Genomic DNA, 25,856 nt, shown 5'->3' on the forward strand with positions numbered 1-25,856 from the left:
ATAGATGGAGACCCCAGCTAGTAACCCAAACGTTACTGTTACGTCCCTGCAGGTTACTTCACAATTGGTATAAGGGTGGAAGTCATAGCACACTGGTATATACTGATCTACAGAATATCTTCAGAGTCAGGATTTACCTCACTGTCTCAGTCAAACAAACACGTCATCATAACTCTGTCTTCCTTGAATACAATTTCACTTTGTGCAACATTTATCATGTCTACATGCTAGTTTTAGATGGATCACTACTTAAAATAAGGAACTGAGTGTATGAATTCAGTGTGTATGCTTGAGTATGTAAGAGGCCATGTTTTTGCAAGTGTTAGCACAGAAGTTTGTAACTGAGTGACAGTGCATTTGTGTGTATTTATGTAAACCTAGTGATATACGTGTGATTCTGCCCCTTTGTGTATATATGTGTTAATGTAAGTGCTTTTGAATGAGAGAAAATGAATGTGTGCAACAAGTGATTCTGTATTTGAGTACTTATGTATATGTGAGCATAGATAGATAGATAGATAGATAGATAGATAGATAGATAGATAGATAGATAGATAGATAGATAGATGTTTGGATTTTTTGGTAATTTGGCTTTTTAGTGAGGCTCAATAAATAAATATTATCTCAAATACACACCAAAATGACTAACAAGAAAGAAAACGTCTGACATGGCTAAACTCAAAAGGAGCAGTCACAGTAAGACATTATAAAGGCATATTGACGTTGGTATAATGGAGCCCCTCTAGCTTTTCTTTACACACTTCTGTTAAATAATTTGTTAGCTGAAAGAGGGTGAGTGTATTTGAATTTGTTCATGTGCAATAGTACACTGATCTGTTTGTGCATGTGAATGATTGTGTTTGAGAATATCTATTTATCCACTTGTGCGGGCATTCACTCTAAAAAAGCCACTTATATGTAGACCCACGTAAGACTGGTTTTGTTTAAAGGTGGACACAGGTGCACTCGACTGTGTAGGAGTGCATACTGGAGTTTGTGAATAACCAACAATACTAGTTTCTTGTACTATAGGTATAGAATGCTCAATCCTTGCACCCCTGTTCATATTTATTTTCCCAAAGCCCAATGTGCCAGTCGAGTTGTTACCAAACAGGCTTTCTCTCTTAACTTTACGCATCACTGGGCTAAACACTCATGACGCCCACTGAATCTTCTGTCTTATTTTTTTAGAGCAGATTTCTACTTAGCACCGATTACTGAATAAAGTGGAGTTCTCGTAACTCGGCGAGGGCAAATAATGTCTTAATGCCCCCCTTGATGGGGGTCCTTGGTAGGATGACTGAATTGAATCTAACGCAACATTTGGCGGAAACCGCGCAATTTAAGGCCAGGACATTTGACAGACACAAAGCACCGACTAAAGCAACACTGGACAGCTCCGGCGGCCAAAAGCAGAGCATCAAGGACGGTGTGTGCGGGTCTTTGGGAGGTTTGTGTGGCCGCTGTTCGCCCTCATTATCAGATTGTCCTGCTTGCAGAAGAGGCTCGTTTAATCTGGATCAGCTTGTGATGTGTGCCGCAAAGCAGATAAGCCGACTGACCAACGGGCGACCACCGGGGACTGAAATAATCAGATTGGAGTCTCGTGCGTCCGGAGCATCTGCAGTGAGCGCCGAGTCGCTCTTGACTGGAGGGGGCGTGCGGAATGAAGGGCGGGGGGATTCGCGGGGGCAGAGCTGCTATTGCCAGCTGGTGACACTGGAGCGGCAGACTATGGGAGTTCGGAGCGCAAACGATCGACACAGTTTTTCCTGTCCGAGTACTGGGGGCGGCGCAGTAGCTTCCTTCCTGACCCCCCGGTGAACAAATCCGAACAGACGAACCGAGCAGCTGAATGCAACTCACACGCCGGTAAGGATAGCGGAGGAAATCTGCGATCGAGCCTCTGCATGGCTGTTGAGAGGCCAGAAGTTGAAGCATGCGGACATTAGCCTCCTGACAAAACCATCACTTCTCCCTTCTTTTCTTCTTGATGTGGGACAGGAAGACACCTGAGGACACAAGGAGTGACAGGATGGTCCTCTGATGATGTTCTATTCGGGCTCTCAAGCCAGGGAATTACTCAGTTCAGAAAAGTAGGAGGAGAGGTGTGAGCTGACCAGATAGGTGTACAGGTAGGAGTGAGGGGCAAAAGTGCCTGGCATAAAGTGAAACCGTGTAAACATGTGAGAACTGGAGAGTGTGTTACCTTCTGTTTGTTCACTTGCTTGTGACTGCGCCATGTGTGACAGACAACGCGAGCAATGGCATTTATGAGTGAGCACTTGTTTGTGTAGGTGTAAGCACAGATGGACTTGTGTGCAAAGTGCGACTTTGTATGTTTACTCACAATGTCTTAAGAATGTGGTGTGCACCTGTGCATGCCAGTGTACTGCATGGGTTACCATGTGAAATAGTGCCCACTTGTATGTGTGTGAGGACATTAATTTACATCTAGGAGTGCCTGCTTGTGTCTTTTGTATGGGAGGAGAACATTATTTATGTTTAAGTTCAAGAACAGTAAAAGTTTTTATTTTTTTTAAATGCACTCTTCATGAAAGCCTGGTCCTGATCACAGCACAGATCAGAACCTGAAAAATCCTTTGTTAAAGTGTATGCATTATTACATGCTATTTCATTTTTCTATAAATGTCACTTCCGTTATTTTTCTGATTTATAGAGGGTGTGTCGATGAATACCTTTGTGGAGATGGGTTTATACCCCTGCACATGAATATACACCTCTTTGTGTCACTCCAGGAGTGTGTATGAGAGTGCACTGAATGTTAGCATGACAGTGTGCACATGCAGGTGAGAGAGAATGTGTAATTACTCAGCCAAAGTCGCTCACAGAGATCGGAAAATGATTTTGTTACCTCAGTTTTGATAGTCCACCATTGGTGACACTTGACAAAAATTAATTTCTTGTTTGCTGGTAAAACCATTAAACTGAAAGCCAATCTCAGGACAAGCACAACCTAGACCACTATAGGGTCCTGAATGAAGTCTGGATGGCCATATAGCTGCAAATACAAGACAGATCAGGCTTGGACCACAACTTGGCCATTAGGGATGCACTGCAGTCATCATTGGCTGCAAATGTCTCCTGGTAAAGTACTGGCTTCCCAGTTGACTTAAGGAAGGAAGGAAGATAACAAAAAATAAAGGTGGAGTGGTGGCTCAGGATCTGCACTGGTATATGAAAGGTTGCCAGTTCAAATCCTGCTCCTGCTAGAAAGGATACTACTCTGTTGGGCCCTTGAGCAAGCCCCTTTACCTCAAAATTGCTCCAGGGGATGCTGTCCAATGGCTGACCCTACACTCTGGCCTCTAAAGATCATGTGAATAGACAATTCCACCCAGGAATTAACAAAGTATATCAAATCAAAAAAATAAAAAATATATAAGAGAGGTTGGATGATTCTGTCAAGCTTCTTTTTCTTTTATTATTTTTCCATTATAAGGCAGATAGGTAGCCATTCTCCATAAGTGCAGCAAATATATTGTTTTCTTGTACCTTTTTTTAAAAAAAAAATGTCTTTTAAATTTCACTCAAATTATTGTCAGGTCCATAAGTATTTGGACAATGACACAATTTTCATAATTTTGGCTCTGTATGCCACCACAATGGATTTGAAATAAATCAATTATTGTGTGATTGAAGTGTAGACTTTCAGTTTTAATTCAAAGATTTTACCAAAAATAGCATATGAGCTGTTCAGGAATGACAACCATTTTACTGCGTAGCCCACCTATTTCCAGGGGCTCAAAAGCTGGCAGTGGGGTGTAGTGGTTAAGGCTTTGGACTTCAAACACCGAGGATGTGGGTTCCAATTTTGCTACTGACACTGTGTGACCATGAGCAAGTCACTTGACCTGCCTGGGCTCCAACTGGAAAACAAAAAGAAATGTAACCAATTGTATCATAAATGTTGCAAGTTGCCTAGGATAAAGGTGTCAGCCAAGTAAGTAAATGTAAGTATATGGACATTTGATTGATTGACAAGCTGTTCCATAGCCAGGTGGGAGCAGTTCCCTAATTATTTCATTAAATATTAAGCAGAGAGTTCACTGTGAACTCTCAATATGAGGTCCAAAGAGATGTTCATGCAAGTAAAAACAGTCCATCATTAGGCTGAGAAAACAAAATAAACCCTTTAGAGAGATAGTAGAAACACAATGAGCGGTCAAATCAATCATCTGATACATTCTCAAAAAAGAAGGAACACACTTTTGAAATCAGGAAAAACAGACGGTCTGGAAAACCACAGAAGACAACTGTGCTGGATGACTGCAGAATTCTGTGTTTGGTGAAAAAGAACCCCTTCACAATATTTAGGCAGACTCCAGGAGTTAGACCAATCCTTTGCTAATCAAGAGAACACTTCATGAAAGTAAAGACAGACGTTTTACCACAAAGTGCAAACAATAGGAATGACAGATTAGACTTTGCCAGAAAACATTTTGTAAAATCCTGTCTGGTTCTGGAACAATTTTCTTTGGACAAAGGAAAGTAAGATCAATATATACCAGATTGTTGGAAAGAGAAGAGTATGGAGAAGAGAAGAAATGGCTCATGATCTGATGAATACTTTGAAACATGGTGGAGGCAGTTTTATGACATGATCATGCATGCCTGTGAATGGAAGTCATTCACCACTGTTTATTGATGATATGACTGCTGGAAGAAGTAACAGGATAAATTCTGAAGTATACTGGGCTATACTATCTGCATCAGATTCAGCCAAATGCTGCAAAAGTGACAGGACGACACTTCATAGGACAGATGGACAATGAGCCAAAACACACTGTGACAGTAAACCAAGTGCTTTTCAAAGCAAAGTAGTGGAATATTCTTCAAAGGCCAAGTCATTCAAATGACCTCAATCCAATTGGACATGCATTTCACTTGCTGAAGACAGCTGCAGTAAAGGCCTGGCAAAGTATCACCAGTGTGGAAAGCCAGCACTTGGAGATGGCCATGGCTTCAGACTTCAGGCAGTCTTTGACTGTAAAGGATTTTCAACCAAGAATTGAAAATAATCATTATATTTATGATCATGTTAGTTTATCCAAATACTTTTGGTCCCCTGAAAATAAGGGGGCCTTGTATAAAAACGTGTCTTTTCTAAACAGCTATACAATACTTTTGTTAAACCCCTTGAATTAAAGCTGAAAGTCTACACTTCAATCGTATAATGATTGCTTCGTTTCAAATCCACTGTGGTGACATACTGAGCCAAAGTTATAAAAATTGTGTTACTGTCCAACTACTTATGGATCTGACTGTCCTTCACCAAAAGATACACATTTTAACAGAACTGTAGACACAAGTGCAACCTGAGTCACATGGTTCACAAGCCAGCAGTGTCATTTGTCATATTTATAATACACTAAAAATATGTTTTGCCAAAATATAATTTAGTCTGAAACTTGTTATATGTGGCGTGAAGCTGACAAACTTATCTAAAGGAGAGTCTATTGGCCATATCTTATGGTGCCCTTAACAGAAAATGTCAGACATACTTCAGTTACCTGATCTTTGATTGTTTAGAGTGATGTTATTCATGTGGAGCACATGTAACATTTGAGCTTATTATGGTCATCTGATTTAATTAGTATAAATGTTTAGAATGTCTGCATAAATTCTTACCAATAAGTATTGGGATTCATCTTGTTTTTAATACTAAATATTTGTATATTTAAATGAATTATTGGTCCTGAGCCACTTATATGTAGTTTGTAATTTGATCTACACGTGACACTTCTAATGTTGACTGATATCTCTGAGAATAACTAGTTAGTCACCTGATGAATTTAAACTATTTCACATTTTCTAAAATGACCACTGATGAGTCCACCATAAATGTAGTCCAGGTGGACTGGTGGAATTTTATCGCATTTATATTATAATGTGTTACATTTTTAGGGGAGGCTTGTGGTCACGTAACACCAAATGTACTTTCCAAAGAAACAGAGCTTGTCTTATTTATTCTACGCAATACAAAGAAATATAACTTTATATGTTCAGCTTAATCCAATTCAGAATCATGGAGGGACAAAGCCTCTCCTGACCACCATGAACACTGGTTTAATGCAGAGTACCTAGAGATGCAAATGTGTGCTATTGCTGTTTGTTTTGTTGAATGTTAACAATCAAGAAAACAAAGTCACATTTTATTATAAACCTGACAAGATTACTTAATGTCAACATTTTAGATAAGTTAAAGAGAATGTAAGAAAGTAATTTCACTACTGCTTAACATTATTAAGGGCACCATGTTAACTTGAAGCTTTCATGGAAAAATGTGTTACAGTGCAAATAAACATCCTTTTACTTTAAAAGAATATACAGGGTGAGCCAAAATTTCTCACAGTCATTGCATGAGGTAGAGGCAGTCAATTGGTTTGGGGTGGGGGGTCCTTTGATAGGCGATCCCTTGTAGTTTTCAGTCGGTAACATGCCTTGGTCCGGTGCACACCATGCTTTTGCTGTCGAGGCGTTCTTCAAAAACAACTAATCCATCATCACTATGCAACGCACCTTCCGAATGCACTTCAGCATTCCTCCTAATGGTGACGTCCCAAATCAGGAAAACAATTCTTCAGTGGGTGGCTAAATTTACAGAGATGGGTACAACATTGAACAGAAAATCTCCAGGCCGTCCTTGGACTGTACGAATGCCTGAAAACATCCAAGCTGAAAGGGCATTGATTTTGCAGTCTCCTAGATGTTCATCATGCAAACATGCTTCTTTTGTTTTGTTGCGTTTTTGTAGAATAGACATTTGAAATGTGGTACTTCTTTTTGGCTCACCCTGTATTATGCAAGGTTGATTTATACTAATTTTAATTTAAAAAAGTAAGCTCTGCAAGGTGCAGACTATCCTGGAAACATCATGCACACGTATAGAAACAATGTTAAATACCACAGAATTTAAAACAAAAAAAAACACTTTTGAAAGAAACTCTTTTAGAAATTAGAATTGCATGATGTTACAGTGAAAGAATTACATCAGGAATTCTTTTCGAATTTTGAAATAAACTTGTGTGCAACAAATAAGTGTTATATTTTCATTTTAAAAGAAAATGTTACAAAAAGCAGACTTGTAATAATGTTATGTCTTTTCAATTAGACCGACTGCACTGGAGCATGCCCAGTGATAGACTGGTACACCACACAGAGCTGGTACCTGCCTGTCTGCCTTTGGCCTAAGTCTCAGCTCCTGTATGGATGGAGTATTACTACAGACAAGGGCATCAATGGTGCCTCACAGCTCCAGAGACATTGGTTCAGTCAGAGTCTTGGTGGGGTTTGCATGCTCTCCACATGACCATATGAGTTTTCTCTGTTTGCTTATACTTCAACCCATACCCTGAATATGTGGATGTTAGATTCATTTGCAGCTGTATGAGTGTGTGTGAGCGAGCATGCTGTACAATTAACTGGCGTCCCATCCAGGGCTGATATTTCCCATCCTAGCAGGAATGGGCAGGACAGGAAAAGGGGAAAAGATTGAGACTAAAGAAAGTACAATTATAGAATGCCTAATAAATATTATGGAAGGTACTTACATAACATTTACTTTAATGGAAATTTCTAGACAACAGATAGCGGCTAAACTGTTAAATGCTGTAAAAAATGACACTACGCCAATTTTAAAATGGAATCCTGAAGTCTTTTGATGGGAAAATTCTAGAAAGCAGAAAAATATAAAAATCAGTTTTAAAGAAAAATTGGCATGTTGTTCAAGACTCTTGCACCCAGTCTGGCCAGAAAAGGCTTTGACCCCTGCAAACCTTAACTGAATTAGGCAGGTCTGATAATGGGTGGCTGGATAGAAAAAAAAATTATAGAAGAGATAAGCTGAAGACAAGAGAAGGGGAACATTTTCATCCTTTTCAAACACACTTAATCCAGCTTAGGTCTAAGGTAGCTGCAACCTACATGGAAAGCGTTATTATAAAGGTAGGGAACAACCCTGTTTCTACTTTGAAAGTCTTTGTTTATGTCATGCCAGTGAACTGGGCTGGTTCTTTTTGGACAGTTGCAATTATCTCCACCACCTTTCCTTAGCACTCGGGTAACATTCCCATGTTTTAGTCTGTGCTTGCAGAAGTCACACTTCTAGTCCAGCCATGTAGGAGCCACCTCCACACAGACAGTAATCAGGTAGATATTTGGACTCATTCTGCTATAAGACAACAACCATAAATACTGACAATCATTCTCAAAAATGTTCAGTCTAATTCTGGGTCATAGGGGGATGACACCTATGCCAGCAGCACAGAGAACAGGACAAGAAACAGCCCTCGAGAGGGCCAAACCACATTAAAGAAAGTGGAATAATAATACTTTTATTTTAATGTGAAATCTTACTTAAATGAGAATTACTATTCTTTTATTTTGAGGGGAACTATTATGGAAAAGAGAGAAAGAGAGAGACAGAGGTTGGTAGTATGCACTGATTATAGCGTGTTGCCACAACCACCACATGACAAACCACCCAAATTGGGATCCGAGTGCAACTGTGCAATGGGTGACACCTCAGCACCACACTGGAATAGTGTGAGATTTTTTTTACAGTGGTTCGACATCCAGTCCTACCACTAACCCCCAAATTTTCCCTGCAATTTGGAGGACATGCTTGCAGGGCTAGATGGAAAATAGAATCTACATGTTTTATTTTGAAAGGAAATTTTCATATGAAAGAAAACTGTAGCAACTTTTATTTTGAAGTTACTTTTATAGAAGATATAATTGCAGGGCTTCATTTTGATGAGAGACATGTTAGAATAAGAGAAAATACCTGCGATTAAGGGTCTCTGATTAAGCACACATTTTAGGCCACATCCTCATTTAGTAATTGCAAAACAGGGTTTTGACCTAGTTTATTACATTTTATGTTAAACGTGTGGAATTCTTGGGCAGTATCTAACTGCGTACCCACTGTACCACCCTCCCCAGTCCCTGTGTGCATTATACCAACAAAGGGACATTCTTGTAGCTATATAATATAATACAAATTGTGTCCAATGACATATGGCACTCTGTTCAGGGTTCAGGTCCTGTCTGGCACTAGACTGTAGGCTAGACTAGACTGGTCTAGGCCTGGCCCTCAACTGGATTAGGCAGATTTGATCATGTTTGCATAGATGCTTCCATTATTAAATCTCATACACAGTTAACATTAATATTGTTTTTACTGTACACCCTCATACATGACTTATAATGCGATGACTGAATCCCCACTCATCCCTCATTTAATAAAATAATACATTTTATGTATTATTTAATAAATGTAAATTAAATTTAATTAATGCAAGCAAATTTATAATTATTATCCATCCATTTTGAATCCACTTAATCCATTCCAGAGTTACGAGTTTGCATCAAGTGCACGGTGTAACCAGCCCTTGTTAAGAAGCTTGTTAATTGCAGGTTGTTCCACCCAAGGTCATTCAACCTAACAATGGGAAGTTCAGCAGGTACATGAGCCTACAGACTGTCCACAGCAACACACCGAGAACATGCAACTCTGTACTGAAGGCACACAAAGTGGGATCCCAAGTCCTGTGAGGCAGCAATGCTATCCACTGTAAAGGCTTTTTTTTTTTTTTTTTTTTTTTAATTTTAAACACAATTTTTAAATTCAGTAATTGAGATTAGTGGAGTGGTTAGTACTGTTGCTGCTGTACAGAAAGTATCTGAAATCTTGATTCGGTTCCTGGTCTGCTGTGAATCTTACATAGGTTTTTCTCTGATTGCCTCCCACTTAACTTTGGTTAGAATCTCGGAATTGTCCCATTGTGTGTCTTTTCACCACCACCATCCTATCCAGGCCTCAGTTCTGTGACATCCGTGCATTGGTTAGGAAGGATCTCAAAATACACAGGTGATATTATTGACTGATTTTGTTTCACTACTTTAAGAGTGTTTGTTCAAGTTCTGCCAGTCAACATGGTGGGTGGGTTGTCAGTGTGAATGTACATTTACATTGCCACCCCACCACTATGTAGGCTAATGTCCCTATTTAAATTACCTGGTATATTTTAAATTCTTTCCCCACAGAAGCTGCGTTTCTTCTCCAGCCATGACAGAGCCAACTTCAGTGCCTCACCACGGCTTCCAGTCTCAATGCGAGGCCAGTTCACCTTCAACCCATGACACCATACAGCGTGGCATTGTCATCCAGCTAACCACAGCCAAGAATGAGAATGAGTGGGTACAGCTGGAGGAACAGATGTCACTCCCTCATAAAGATACAGCCTGTTCTTTGGAAGGAAAAAATCCTGAGGAGCTCCACGATGTAACATCTCTTACCTCCATCTCGCAGTGCCTGCCACCCAGAAGCCAAGCCTCCCTGAGTGAGACATACAGCCCTTGTGGTTCTAAGCCTACGGTGAACCTGGTAAAATCTCTGTCTACAGAGATTGAGTCGCGGGATGCCTCCTCCACACTGAAAGCACGACCCCTTTTGAGCCTTGTCAAGTCCATTTCGACAGAGATCTCCCGTCACGAGCCAGAGGTCACCCAATCCAAGTCCGACTCAAGGCTCAATCTACACCTGTGGAAGCAGCTCACCCAACCCAAGGCACGAAATGGTGACTCCAGAACAGCACCCCCTTCACCCAGCATTTCGCCATCAGAAAGCAGAGGGCCATTCTTTAAGGTCCCTGAAGTAGAGGCCAGACTGGAGGATACCAGGAGGAAACTCTCTGAAGCCATGCAGGAACCCCTGAGCCGGCTGAGCAAGATCATTGGTGATGAGACCTCTGGCACCTTCCGGCCTCGAGCCAACAGTGCTGGCTCCGCAAAGACTGGAGCTCACGGGGTAGAACTGGCATGTGACCGGCTGCCTACATACGAGGTGCCAGCAATCCCCAAGAAAAAATGCCAAGGCAAGCAAAGCTCCTCCTCGGACAGCAGCAGCCACTATGAGATTTGCACATATGGAGATGTTCTCCAGGTGGTGGAAATTGAGCCTGTATTGGAAAATGCCAGGATAATGTCAGAGATTTCAAGCAAGGTCCCCCTGAACACCCACAAGTCTGTACCCACCAGACTGCTGTTTTACATCGCTCTACTAACATATGGCTATCTTGTCTTGCCAGTGCCACCCTACGCCTCCGGCCTTTTCTTTGGACTGGTGACCGGCTTCTTGCTGGGTTTGTCTGTTATCTTCCTGATGGTACCTAGGAGCTCAGCTAACAGAAATTTGCCATCCACCCCAGAATGTTCACTACATGAAAGTCCCTTGCAGGATCCTGATGTTCTGAAGGTAGGTTCTTGTAATTCCTGTTGGCCCACCACTTAAATGCCTCTGGAGTGCCTTATAGCTATCCACCTTTTACTACACTGAATGCATGCCTGTGTCAGCATTCACAATCAGACACCTAATCACACAATCATTATTTTATATAACACCTTGTGCTACGACTCCCATCCCAAAGTGCTTGTATTTCACAGACCGTGAGAGTCACCTGGACATAATTACACTCAAGGACTGACAGTCTCAGTAATGTTTTAAGGAAAAGGCCTCCAAGCTGGGAAGGTGCAATAGTGTTAGGGAAAAATTAGATGTCAGAAACACTGGACCAATGTTTCCCAAGCAGTCTGTGCACAGAATGAGAGAGCAGGCAAACCTGTGTTTAGTTCACTGTGTGAGGTGTCTTTACTGCATTAATTCAACGTTCCAATGCCTTTTTTTAAATTAACCGACCCCATGGTACAGTGAGCTGGTATGCTCTATCAAAATAATATTGTTAAAAATTCGGAAATAAAAAGTCATAAATGATACAAAAATATTGGGTTCATTGCATACCTCGACCGAGTTCAGGTCTAGAAGAGTGAAGAGAAACAACAGCTTCAGTCAAAATGAAGTCAGTTCGGATTTGGACAGAGTGCACTTCTTGAAATGGCTTCACTGCACGGAGGAAGACGACAGTCGTATTTGTTCAAACAAACTCCCGAACACAATGAAGTATCTACGCACTCGGCGCGCCTGAGTCGACGTGCAGAGTGTGGCTGTTTGAAGCCAGAGAAGACGCCATAAGGTAGAAGCTGCTGCTCCCGCCAGGAAGTCAGTAAATGACGCCACTTAGCGTTTTACTTACCGAGGGGCTTAAGCGTGCGATCCCCGTCATATAAGGCACGCCACGCCAAACGAATCAATAGCTTATAACGGAATAAGCCAATACTTGCGTTGTACTTCACACAAGCACGTTGGAGTGCCAGTCTAATGAAAGGCGAAATTCATTACCTCATGTAAGTGTAAATAATGTAAGACTAATTTAAAAAAACGAATATAATAAGCGAGGCATCAGATTCAAGGAAGAACACAGGCCATCGCAGGACAGCTCGCACAAACCCAAATGCATACTGTTTATCATTGACAAATACCTACATGCGCCTCTTTGGCTTTGTGGGGGAAAACCTGAAGGAAAAAAGCTACCTGTCGGAAAATTAGCAGAGGGGTTATATTTCGGTCGAAACATTCCGTCCAAATTCTATCCCAATAAACAGTGAAGACAACGTCGAACGCTCACTATTCACTACTAACATTTGCCATTAAAATGAAGATGTCGAGAAATGGCGAAGTACTCTGTCAGCGTTGTTGTTATTATTTTTTAATACAGCGCCCGCCCGAATCTGGCACACCACGCTTGGTTTGCCGCGTTTTAAAGCAACCGCTTTGTCCCAATGGGCGCCCCCGCGAGACTGCGCTTCTCTCTCCAACTCCACCTGGCTCTTCTGCGCCTGCGCTCATTGGGAGCTGAGTTACCACCAAGCCAGGGGGTGAAAATCAGGGCCACTGGGGAAATATGGGGGTTTGCAAAAATATCAAATGAGAGGGATTTTAAAATGTGAATTACACTCCTGTGTAAGTTTCATTCTATATAGTCCACATTTACCTCATCTCTAAATGCTCGATGACAGCCTCATCCAGTAGTACTGCAGACATACTGCAACAGCCACGTGCCTCTGCTCCGCCTTCTCATCTCGATGGTCATTTTGGTTTGGGGACGTACTGGTCTGGGACTGAATTATTTTTAACTGTATTAATAAATTGCAGAGTTCCCCTCAGGGATTGCGTAGTCTTGGGTTCACAATATTAAAATCGAATCTCTTGAGTATAGTTCAATACAACAGTTACGGCATGTGATAACAACTCCCTCAACAAGCAACAATGACAACAACAGTAAATGGAGTACTTAACAAGAGTTTATAGACAGTGTCTTCATTATTTAAATAACTACCTTTGCTTTTCTAAAAATGTCTGGCTTGTAAATGAAATTTTGATTGCAAACTATATTTTGAAATAAATATCCCGAGTCGTTCAATTGTAAAACGAAACAGTTTATATTAAAAACACAGAATATTATGAGTTATAAGTTGATTAAACTTTAATATCATTAAGAATGCATTCACTGAGTTTTCATAATGACCATCTGATATTTTAACCTGTTTTGGATACAAAAGTGAATATCCTCCATGTAGTGCAAAAACATGCCATCCTTTTGCAGGTGAAATTAAGTTAATGCACATTCAGCTTTGGATTTGAATAATTTAAAACATTTTGTATATCTGTAGCCTGAGCTAGTTATTTAACCTGCTAAATTACTGAACAGTACCTAAGATTTCATTTTGCAGAATGGGAAGCAATTCCCCAAATGGGGGGAAATTGGCTTGTTGATGGAGGGATTTCGACTGCAGTACCTGGTAACCCTGATCTGGAGTCTCTCCCTGCTCATGTGGGGTTTTTCACTCTCCATCTCCACTTCCCAATCCATGCCAGGTTACTTGCCAAGAGCCACACACCAAGGCCAAGGGATTTTATACCTTAATTGTTAAACATATGCATGTACTGTATACGTGCTCTCTTTCCATGCTGTGCACTAGCTCTTTTGATGTCGGATTTCTCCGCATGACTCTGCCTGTGTTCAGCCATTTTTTGCTGCCTCCTCACATTTTGCTGCTGTAGGTGTCAAAAGCAAGGGAAACAAAATGTGACAGACAAAGCTGACAGTTCACCCTTCCAATCAGATTCTGCTGCCTTCACAAGGGGAACAAAGATTTGGAAGTGTATGTTTGGAAATAATACTGGTAAAGGACATTCTAAAAATGTAATTTGTAAACTATGATTTGTGAGACCATTTTTTGTCATATTTTTCTACCCAGGGTTCAAGTATACAATAAGTTCTGTCTGTTTATTGACCACTGTATACAACTACATGATTTTCAGTCATCTGAAATAACTGATGTTAATAATAGAATAAATGAAAATCGAGTAAGCCATTGTTTAAATGTCAGATGGAATTGTAATAACACAAATGTCATAAAGCCGAATTGACAAGCTGCAAACTAAAATTAAATGACAAACTATGCAAGACTTTCAAGTAACAAATCAGATGCAATACATTTAAATTGAATTAAACACATTATTAAATAATGCAGTGATTTTTGTTATTAATTTGAATACTAGGATAGATAGATAGATACTTTATTAATCCCAAGGGGAAATTCACATAATCCAGCAGCAGTATACTGATACAAAGAAACAATATTAAATTAAATAGTAATAAAAATGAAAAGAATTAAAATAAAATTAATGCTCGCATTTACTCCCCCGGGTGGAATTGAAGAGTCGCATAGTGTGGGGGAGGAACGATCTCCTCAGCCTGTCAGTGGAGCAGGACAGTGACAAAAGTCTGTCACATCTTGCCTGAAGAAGGGGCCGGAGTTGACTCGAAAGCTTGCATATTGTAATCTTTTTAGTTAGCCAATAAAAGGTGTCATTTTGGTTGGCTTTTCTCTATGTAATTAACTTGAGGAACAGAAGCTCCAAAATGGCAGTAGCAAAAGTCACAAGTAAATTCTGCAAACGGACTTCTCACTAACCACTTATTTCTGTTGTATACATTTTTAAAGTTAAAATATGACAACAATTATAATGGAGAGAACAAAAAATAGAAAATCATAAATATAAAATGTTGCAAATCCCAAAGTAGAATTTGATCATTTCTTCAGTTCATCACATTTGCTCCCAGAAGGAGATTTTTCCAGCAAATCATTGGAAAATAGTAGAAATATAAGGAAGAAGATGAAAATAGTAGAGACTACAAATGATATTCAGTAATTGGAAGACTGCGGTTCACGTCCTGGGTGCTCCCTGCATGGAGTTTGCATGACATTTGGTGTAAAGAGAGCCTCTGGGAAGCCGAGTACGATGCATCCTGAGATTTGAAAAACCACCTGTGAATGGCACACGTAGATCATTAGACTTTAAGACCACACATCACTGGTATGTGAAAGTGATATAAAAATATAATAAGAGTTAATAGGAGATGGACAGTTGTGTTGAATTGAATCTGAGTGTAAGTGAGGGTCTGTATTATTTAAAAAATGCTGCCATCCCCCTCCCCAAAATTTTATCGCCCTGTATGACCACCTTGTTCACCAAACTAGCAGAGTCAGCCCTGCTTTTGCTGATCACCATGCAGTTTTCATAACTACAAATTGTCAATTCTTTTAAATCACAGTTCAGTCCTTTTAATCATCAATCTGGCATTATCAATCACAAACTTCAGTTACACTGTCCTCCAGTAAGGGGTGCTGCAGCCTATGGAGATATTTGATGGACTCCATCGATATGATTCATACATGGAAATAAATGGCAACTTTGCATTTCAGAAAAAGATTCATGAACTCTCCTAGGAAAAGTTTCATTATCATGTTTTCTCAGTTGAAAAATATGAAACAGTGACTTGCCAATTGTTTTCACGATTGTATTGTACAGCGTGTTAGATTAACGTATTTGCCTGGTTTGCTTATGTGCTGTGATGGCCTTGTGCTCACTGTTGTTGGGGTTAATGAATGTTCTTCCATTGTCTAAACCAGTTGTTCCCAAGATCTGCCCTGGGGTACCACTGTGGCTATGGGTTTTCAATGCAATCAGTTTCACAAATAAATGGGTCAGTCTTACTTCTAAGTGATCTAATTGTTTAATTAAGCCTTTTTCATCTCTTATTTGTATTTAGAAATTTGTGCTAGTATGTTTGCATTTTTGCCATATCTTCACGTTAGCTTTCTTTTACCATATTCTTTTTAATTTGCCTTTTCCTGTGGAGTTTACTCCCTTAATCGTATCCAAATACTGACAATATTGATAAGCAGTGCAGACGCAGGTGCAAATGACACTGAATGTTAAAGCAGAACCGCTACTTCAACGTTATATTCATTTGCGTGCTAATCTTTGTATACAAATTGAAAAAATGTCCGGTGTCCACAAGAGGGCTGCATGTCTGATGAGCAAAAGTAACATGAAGCACATAGAAAGAGGGGTGTAAGTACTAGAATGTCCAGGGAACAAAGGCAACAAGACACTCGATGAAAGAGGCACCTAAAGGCTAGCACATCCAGTAAAAAGAGGTTCCTAAATGCACGATGTGATCGAAACACATGTACTATTGTGCCAGTTTTAATAAACATTTCACTATGATAGTAAGAAAAGGCATAACTAAGAGGTCTTCAAGTTCAGTACTTAGGACCACTTTAAAAAGCAAGAAAATTAAAAATAATTAACATCACACACATACTTGCTCAATTCCTGTAAACATGTAGTAAAGCCATTCTGATATTTCTGGATTAACACCAAAAAGGCAGAAATTGGAAAATATCATAATTAATAAAGACAGGAGTTCAGTTAAAAGCAGAAGGTGGTTGGGTTGAACACCTGCCATTAACGGGTTAAGATTATGCTCTTTATTACGTTCTGGTCATTTAAACCTTTTCTTATTAATTAGCTCACAAATGTTTTTATACAGAAGTAGCTGCTTCGCATTAGTATTCAGTATCATTTGCACCTGTCCCTGTACTGCTCATCACCAATAAAGGAGTGAATGCCTCAGGAAAAAGTGATTTAAAAATATTGTTAAAAATAGAGTAACATCCATCCATCTATTATCCAACCCGCTATATCCTAACTACTGGGTCACGGGGTTCTTCTGGAGCCAATCCCAGCCAACACAGGGCACAAGGCAGGAAACAAACCCCAGGCAGGTCGCCAGCCCACTGCAGGGCGCAGACCCACACACCAAGTACACACTAGGGACAATTTAGGATCCCCAATGCACCTAACCTGCATGTCTTTGGACTGTGGGAGGAAACCCATGCAGACATGGGGAGAACATGCAAACTCCACGCAGGGAGGACCCGGGAAGCCAACCCGGGTCTCCTAACTGAGAGGCAGCAGCACTACCACTGCGCCACCATGCCGCCCAAAAAGAGTAATATTTAAAGATAATGGCAAAAAAATAACATTTGTGAATTATGTTTATATGTAAGTGTACTAGCACATATTTCTAAATGCAAAATAAGAGAAGAAAAAGACTAATTAAATAATAAGATCATTTTGAAGCAAAACGGAACCATTATTTGTGAAATTGGTTCGAGTGAAAATTTCCAGCTACAGTGGTACCCCAGGACTGAACTTGGGAACCCCTTGCCTAGATCAATAAGATGGTTACGTTTTTTGACTGAATGCTGTATTATTTAAATTAGACCAATTATTTGTTCTATTTCCTGGCTGCAGAGAACTGATGCATATTCTGGACGCCAGTTTTTTCTTTTATGTAATCACATTTTACTTTAGTCTCAGCCTCCTGCACTGTGTTCACCACTCAATGATTCCCTCATCTCTTTAGTTTTGGACCATTTTCTCCACTAAAATTGAACATTTCAACTGGTGGTGTTAGCAGGACCTGACTTAATAAATGCACATTTATATTTTAGGGTTGGCTCAATGAGATGTATACCTACGATCCTGAATTCTACCACCCATCACTCATGCACTCAGTGTATGCCAGACTTGAGGGATCCACCCTGAGGCTGTCATATCCCAAATACAACATCCCCCGAAGTGTAACTTATGATGATCTTCCTCCAGATGTGCCCTTGGTCAGCCATCGTATGGTCCAGCTGGCAGAAAGCAAGGCAAGTAAATGGCGTGGCTTTCAATTTTAACATTAGTAAGGCATCGGGTTTACCCTACTGTGTAGGTCAGTGGATCCTTTTTTCTTGCAGGTCTTCCTTGTCCCTCCAGGTCTGGCCCATAAGAGGACATGGAACAAAAAGTATCCAATCTGCATCCTGTTGGCCAAACCTGCTGAGTCTGGGCCTTGCAGCCCACCTGATGAGGATTCTGATGAGCTCCCCATCCCTCAAGAGCCAAGTAGGAAGGCCCCGATACCTACAGCCAATCCTCCAGACAATGTGCTCTACCTCTTTGGGCGGACAGCACGGGATAAGGAGGAGTGGTTCCAGCAGCTCATCTTTGCCTCCCAGATGCTTGCAGATGACAAAGGAAGTCCTGTGAGGTGTGGGTCCAAATGTGGTAAGGGTTGCAGACAGAGCAGGTTAAGCCATGAAAATGCAATGCAGGGCTCCAGAGTCTCAAGTACCCTGAGAATTCCAGATATATCAATTGCTCCAAAAATGATGTAAATTACAATAGAAATACTAGGGATTGATGGGGGGTGCCACAGTACTATTTCAGATGTTATAAATAACTCCTGTGGTCCTGAAAGTTTGATGTTGAATTTCTTATCTCTTCATTCTTCTGACCCAACTCTCCCATCTCTTTTTTAGCTATTCCTCTGAATCGTTGCTCCAGCCCTTCAGCTTCATTGATTTGCAGTGGTGGATCTAGCCGGGGCAGCACTGAGGACATTCCCTCACTGTGCCGGGCCAGAGACCTAGCAGGTGGTGTCCGGAAGAAGATCCTGCTTGACTACCACACCTACATGGCCCATTTCATCCAAGGGGAGCTTTCAAGTCCTCTGCTGAGCCCATGTCATAGTGCTGCTGGCAGCCCAACGGCCAAGAGAAAGGTGCCTGGAGGGGGTCTGGTGAGCTCAGAAGTACCGCTAGTCAAAAGCATACCTGGAGGGTAGTCACAGATCAGTGATGAGGTAACACTAAAAATTAAGGCACAGAAAAATAAAACTATTTGGACAAGGAAAGATCAAATTACAGCATAGCAGTATGTGAGGTTTGCCATTCTAAGCAACTCAGCACTTTAAATGGAAACATCCTTCTAAATAATTCATTAGTTATAACCAATCAGGGATGCAGAAGAGATGTTTTTGGAGGTTTAAATGCTGTTTTTTCATCTTAAGCTTAACAATATTTTGGATAGTGTTTTGCTAGATGAAACATGTCTGCTTCATGTGTGGCTCCCCTATGCTCAGAAATGGCATTAACAGCAATCAAAGTCACTTACCTATCCCAGCAATTTGAAAGTTTCCTATTCAGAAGCACAGACAATAATGCCTTGTTGATTTTAATCAACTCAAAGAAGCATTGCCTGCTTTCTTTAATATTAAATGTACACGGAGGATTACATTCAGGGCATTAATGTTTAAAATGGGCATCAGATTTTTGAATACAGATGACTTTTGACCCTGGGCTGGATCGAACCAGTTTGAAAACACACAAATGATTTAATTGACCACAGCTCTCAAGACACCACACAAAAAGGTCTGACAAGATTTAACCCAATTACAATATTAATCATTCCACTGGGGGGAATTTTTTCTTATAAATCATACTCAGAAATGAAACTCTGATTATTTGCAAGGGTAGCACAGTTGTATAGTGGCTCCATAGTTAACTTCAATTTTCTCCCAGGTCACTCCCTGTCTGGATATGTTTTCCTTCCATGTCCCAAAAATGTGTGTGGTAGATTGAGTGAAGTCAAATTCTCAGCTCTGCTTCATTTCATTCAGGGCCACAAGAAGTTGGAGCCAATCACATCAGCATCATGCATAAAGCAGGAGCAAACCCTGGGTAGCCTGCCAGTCTATCACAGGTGCCAGTCATGCACACCTACACTCCATTAATTTAGAATTGTCAGTCATTTCCAAGGCACACAGATCTTTAGGACATGGGAAGGAAACTGGAGTGCCTGGGGAAAAACTTCACAAAGACACTGACAAGGCTCAGGACTAGAGCATAAGATACTACATTGGCGGGTAACAACACTAACACAGTGCAGTCTTGATAGGTCAGTTGGTGACACTAAATTGTCACCAATGGATTGTCGCCTGGTACTCCATCCAGGAGTTGACTCCTGTCTTGTACTTTGCTCTTCAGTTACCCTAACCTGGGTAAAGCAGATTCATAATTGATGCACAATTTTTTTAAACAAATTCACCAGAATGACTGCTGTATGAATTATTCCAATAATAAAAATGGTCTGTTTAGGTGCTAGGTTGGCACTGGGGCACAGCAGTTAGCTCCGATACCCTACATTTACAGGTATCTGGATATCTTAGCACAGGTATACTCTCTGTGAAACTTGCATGATCTTCATGTGATCTAGGTGGATTTTCTTTAACATCTTATAGACACGCAGGTTATACTATCATTAGATTACCTTGATTTAGCGAGCCCATACACAAACACAATCTTTATATCTTGCCAAAGGTAGAAAACACAGAAGACAGTTAATGCAGGTGTTATGATCAGCATAATGGTTGGTGCGTGTTTTGAACTTGACAGCTGATCAGTTTTAGTTTTGGTACTGACCTCAGCTTGAATTTGGACATCAAGAGATCAATCTCTTGATCTTTTTCATTTATTATATTAAGTTCAATTAGCAGAACAATATTTAGTAACCACAAAAAGACATGTTTTAACCACAAACGGCAACAACTGCCCACCGACCCTCCCAAAATTGCCCTGTAAAAAGAGGCCCATAAAGGATTAAAATTTACAGATGTCCATGTAGAACAGCGAGACTAGACAGATACAGCAAACCCCAATGGAGAAAAAGGAATAAGAAAAGGGGAAAATGAAAGATTCAAATTAGTGGCATGGCGCAGACCATCTTGGAACCACATGCACAGCAGCCTCCCAAATCATTCTGGTCCATTTTTATTACAAATTCTAAGTGTTTCCTTTTGAGTCAATACAACTGGACCAGGAGATGTGACATGGACAGAAAACAAGCCAGAAATTGGTGCTGGGAGATCAACCATGCCAAGTTATCAAAACACTTAGTTAAATTTTCGTTAAATTACAAGAGGGGGAAAAAAAAAAATCGAGGGACAGAAAGCATACAAGAAATTTGCTGATAGAATCCACAATCTTGGGCCACCAGCATGAGCATGATGCTGACCATTATACTGTTGCAGCAATGACATCACACGTTATATGCTCCTGATATAACAAAACATCAGCCTCTGCAAACAGATGAGACATGAAAAATTTATTCTCAAAATGTCATCAAAAGTAAACGTACCTCAGAGTTTCAGGTTCTGTGGCAAACAAACCTGATTAAGGATGACCTACCTGAAAAGCATCATGAGGAGAGTAAGAATAATTCAAAGTGATGCCCCATCATAACATATTAGATTTATGTATTTTAATTATCTTATTTAAAGTGTCTTAGATTAATATATTAAGTACTATGCAGGCACATTGGCAGATTTCTCTTCAGTTTTTATAACTAAAGATGACACTACCTGTATAGAAAAATTCATAAATAAGGAATTTAAATAGAAGATGGCATCCAGGACATCACTATTTATGATTACATACACACACACTTACATTATAGTTGCTATGCTCCTAACATAGTAGCAGCACTTCAAAAATAATGGTGCCAGGAATGTAAAAATGTTAACATAAAAATAAAACTCAAAAGAAATATTAAGTGGCACTTGATCCTGAAAGAAACTTTTAATGAACACCAATATGAGTGAGTATACATCCCATCCAGGTTTGGCTTCCATTTCACACGTGACACTGTTAGCAGAGGCCCTGATTCATCACTTACAAAATGGAATAGCATCTAAACATTTCCCCAGTAGCATGAACCCAGGATTTGGGAGGATGACACAACATGGCCATTTCCTTAAAACCACACATTACATGTTTAGGTAGTGGACTATGCACAATAGTTGTGGTAGCTATGATATTGTGACATGTACAGAGTAGAATGAAACTCATACTTGCATGTGCAATCAACGCACATCACCTCTCTCCAGCTCCATAAAAATTGAACAGACTAGAACATGCTGTGGTGATGTTCATCAATGGCTGTGGGTTCTGTTAGAGCCTCTGACTTAGAAGGGTAAGGCTGTGCTCATATAGACAGTGCATTCTACAGTCATAGTTTAGGGGAACTTAAAAGGTGTTAGCCTGCGTGAAAGGAGCCCACTACTAACCATAGTGAAGCTGTGCCCACATGAACAGCTTGACCCAGACAGTCACGTTCTCCACCCTCTTGGTGAAGTTCTGGCAGGCAGAAGCACACTGAGGGAACAGTAAGTTTTCAAGTCAGTTTTCAAGGGTGACTTATTGAAAGCAGAGATTTGTCAGAGATGAGAAAAAAAAAATAACACTAAAGATTCTGTCCCTTGGGCTCATGCCTATGGGAATGCAGTAATTAAATCCCAAAAATAACAAGCAAGTAGGTCATCACAATGTGCTGTTTCTTCCTTTTCTTCAGTTCTTATCAGCAGTGCCAGCAGGCACCGGTGAGGCACAGCACTCCTGGATAAATGCTCTCCTAGGCCGAATATTCTGGGATTTTTTGAGGGAGAAGTACTGGGCTGACCAAGTGGCTCACAAAATCCAGAAGAAGCTCAGCAAAATCCGGGTGAGCAGAATAAATCTCCTTGATGTCACAAGTACAGAAATAATTTAGGTATATGGAGGGGGCACATCTGTCTACAAACAAACAATTAGTTCATTTAAGGCGTTCTCTTCCACCTAGACAAGAGCTTTCCTCACAAGGGTCCTATAAGTGGATCACATATTTCTCCATATACATATATCCATATCAAATGGATTCCATGTATTTGTCTAATTTGTGTCACACAAATAAGACATGGCACCGCCAGGTACAGAATAGCACTGTATTGTTACAAGTGGCTCCCAGCTATAAATGAATACTCACCAGATAAAGAGGTCCTAGTTAGATATAGACCTACAAGTCTGACAAGTTCTCTAGTTAGATGAGGTGGCCCCATATGTTTTGTGACACTTTCTTGTGGACATTTAAAGTAATTCACTTTTAATCACTCTCTTTTTCACCCTGCAGCTCCCTTATTTCATGAATGAACTTACCTTGACAGATCTCGACTTGGGAACAGCTGTGCCACATATTCTGAGTGCTTCTCGGCCATCCATGAACAGCAGAGGTAGAATTTACAAGGGGTGGCTCCTTAAATTGCTCAGGCCAAGCATGTTGGGGTGCTGTAAAGATAGAAAGCTGAAGAACAGTGAGAATGCAATTGCCACCAACTGGCATGGGATTGCAGGTGGGACTGTATACACAGGGTTCAAGTCCAGAAATTCAGAACATGACAAACAAGAGTTGAATATGACCAAGTGATGGATGGCAGGACAGGTCTCCCACGTGAGAACGGTTGTCCTATAATCCTTGGGGTTCCACGTTTGACAAAATGAGACGCTGGGGACCATCTGTTCTCTCAAAGCCAAGGTCAATGTGATTAGTTGTCAGCTGACTAATTATGCTCAGTTTATTCAGGTTTACTGTGGAGAAAGGACAACCAGTTCTGTATGGCCTTTTAACACTGCACCTTGGTGTTTTACAGGTTTGTGGGTGGATCTGGAAGTAACCTACACTGGATCACTGCAAATGACTCTGGAAACTAAAATGAACTTGTGCAAACTTGGGAAGGAGTCCACTTGGGACAGCAGCCAGGAGCTAGAGCTGGGGCAGGAGAGGTACATCATTTAGTTCTTTTGGCCATTTATGGTTTCTGTCCACAAAACCCAATTTCTATCTAGAATGTCCGATGCTACTCTGTGCCGTTTTAAGATTTCTGAAATCCTCCTCTAAAGACTTGGAATGTGTGTCAAAGGTGGGTTTGTTAGGTTGGGCTATTGAGACTTGGATAAGGCGAGTAGGCTTGTAACATAACTGGTATTGCAGACATGGATGCCCTGATTTGTTCTTTGAGCCTTAATAAGAACTCTGGATTGGACACTTGGTCTGGTGCATCTAAAGAGATCCCACCTTTTTGATCTTCTGGCTAACCTGAAAAATGCACTGAAGTTTGTGGTTCAGGTGCTAATCTAGATGCAGACAACCATTGTATGTTTAGTGATGGCCATTATGTCTAAAGTTAGAAAATCCTTTGTTGTAAAAATGGGATCAAAACCAAATAACACAGGAAAAAGATTTAAGAAACTCTCCCAAGACCTCAAACGATACAGAGCTGCCAGAGTGATGATCCACCACAAAATTAGAAGTGCAAATCTAGCTTAGTCTAACATCTGTGTGCTAGTGACACCATGTAATGCTGAGACACCAAAACGTACCACACCTACCTTTATATTCCTTGCATCTCCCAGGTCAAAGGGTCGCACCATTCTCCTCGCAGATAGTGATGAAGAGTCCTCAAGTGCTGGGTCTTCAGAGGATGAGGAAGTCTTACCCACTGAGCTTCATGGAAACCAAGGAGAGAAAATAGCTCCTACTGGCACTGATGGGTAAGGGTGGGCAAAAACAGTGGTGATTACCCAGGGCTGGGTAAGGCACCACAAAGTGAGATCTCTTCCATGTTTTAAAGCCATGGTAGTGGAACCCGTACTGGCCGGAGGATCCTCCGCTTTGTGGACAAAATTGCCAAATCAAAGTACTTCCAAAGAGCCACTGAGAATGAGTTCATCAAAAAGAAGTTTGAGGAAGTGTCCAATATGCCACTGCTGCTGGTGGTAGAGGTGCAAGAGCTGTCAGGAATGCTCACTATCAACATTCCACCGCCACCCACTGACCGTATCTGGTAGGTACCTGGTAAACCTGTTTGAATCAGTTACTCTCCTAGATCATGCAACCCACAAGAAGACCTTGTGTCATGATCATTCAAATACTTTTGACAAAAAAAGGCCATTCAGCTCAACCTTATGGACCTAGATTATCACACATAATATGGAGTAGAAATTTGAAGATCACTGAAGTCCTACTCTCTACTAGACTACTTAGTAGTTTTTTACATGCGTCTGTCTATAGACAGGTATGTAACACAAACCTCAACCCAGGGCTCTCATGCAGCTGATTTTCTCTCTTTCTTTGTCTCAGGTACAGTTTCCGGATTCCTCCACGGCTCGAACTGAAGGTGAGGCCAAAGCTGGGGGAGAGAGAGGTGACCTTCACTCATGTGACTGAGTGGATTGAAAATAAATTGCAGCAGGAACTCCAGGTTGGTAAGCATGACTGTATCTCAGCTTGAAACGTGTGACAGATAATAGGGCCTTCAAATGGTACATCATTTAGGTAGTCCAGAGGGCAAAATGTATTGTTTCATAACTTTTGATGGTCAAAACTGAAACCAATTGGGAAACACAGCTGATGGTCTTCCCTGCTTATTTTCAGAAAGTCTTTGTCATGCCAAACATGGATGACTTGCATCTTCCCATCATGTGCTCTAGCCTGGAGTATTTGGACCAACTACCTGAGGACTTCCAAGGAACAGCAGAGGATGACAGAGAGTCCACAGCCAAGTGATGTATATGCAAACATGGGAGACATGTTCAAATCTTCTGTCTAGCGAAACTAACTGGGCAAGGGCAACTAAACTGGTCACTCTGTATAAGCTGTTGGGGAGATTTGGCTGCTGGTTGGACAGTAATGATCCAGTTCCAAAACGGCACATATGCATGTGGACATGTTCTTGCTCAGGACTATGGCAGAGACTAAAGAGGAGACAAACTGTGAGAGTGGTTCCTTCACTACTGACTTATCCTGTGACACAGCTAGTCACTTTGCTTGCTTTTGTTCTTGTCTCAAGAATATAAATGCCCACAATATTTTTATTACA

General features: G+C 40.8%; 1 protein-coding gene across 7 annotated transcripts; it reads left to right on the top strand.

The window, feature by feature from the left end:
• The first annotated feature begins 1,711 nt into the window (after positions 1-1,711).
• Positions 1,712-25,856, top strand: tex2l (testis expressed 2, like). Of its 7 annotated transcripts, XM_039774485.1 has the most exons (13): positions 1,712-1,872; positions 2,005-2,135; positions 10,072-11,281; positions 17,794-17,994; positions 18,085-18,394; positions 18,649-18,908; positions 22,517-22,666; positions 23,111-23,210; positions 23,628-23,760; positions 24,391-24,528; positions 24,609-24,821; positions 25,118-25,238; positions 25,412-25,856. In XM_039774485.1, exons 3-13 carry the CDS (start codon positions 10,094-10,096, stop codon positions 25,541-25,543), a joined length of 2,946 nt encoding a protein of 981 aa, XP_039630419.1. In that variant the 5' UTR covers positions 1,712-1,872; positions 2,005-2,135; positions 10,072-10,093; the 3' UTR covers positions 25,544-25,856. The 7 variants fall into 7 exon arrangements, with proteins under 7 accessions (XP_039630419.1, XP_039630418.1, XP_039630416.1 ...); XM_039774484.1 differs by having other exon boundaries at positions 1,712-2,135; XM_039774482.1 differs by lacking the exon at positions 2,005-2,135.

The sequence above is a fragment of the Polypterus senegalus genome, chromosome 13 (genome assembly GCF_016835505.1).
Source record: "Polypterus senegalus isolate Bchr_013 chromosome 13, ASM1683550v1, whole genome shotgun sequence".
Lineage (NCBI taxonomy): Eukaryota > Metazoa > Chordata > Cladistia > Polypteriformes > Polypteridae > Polypterus > Polypterus senegalus.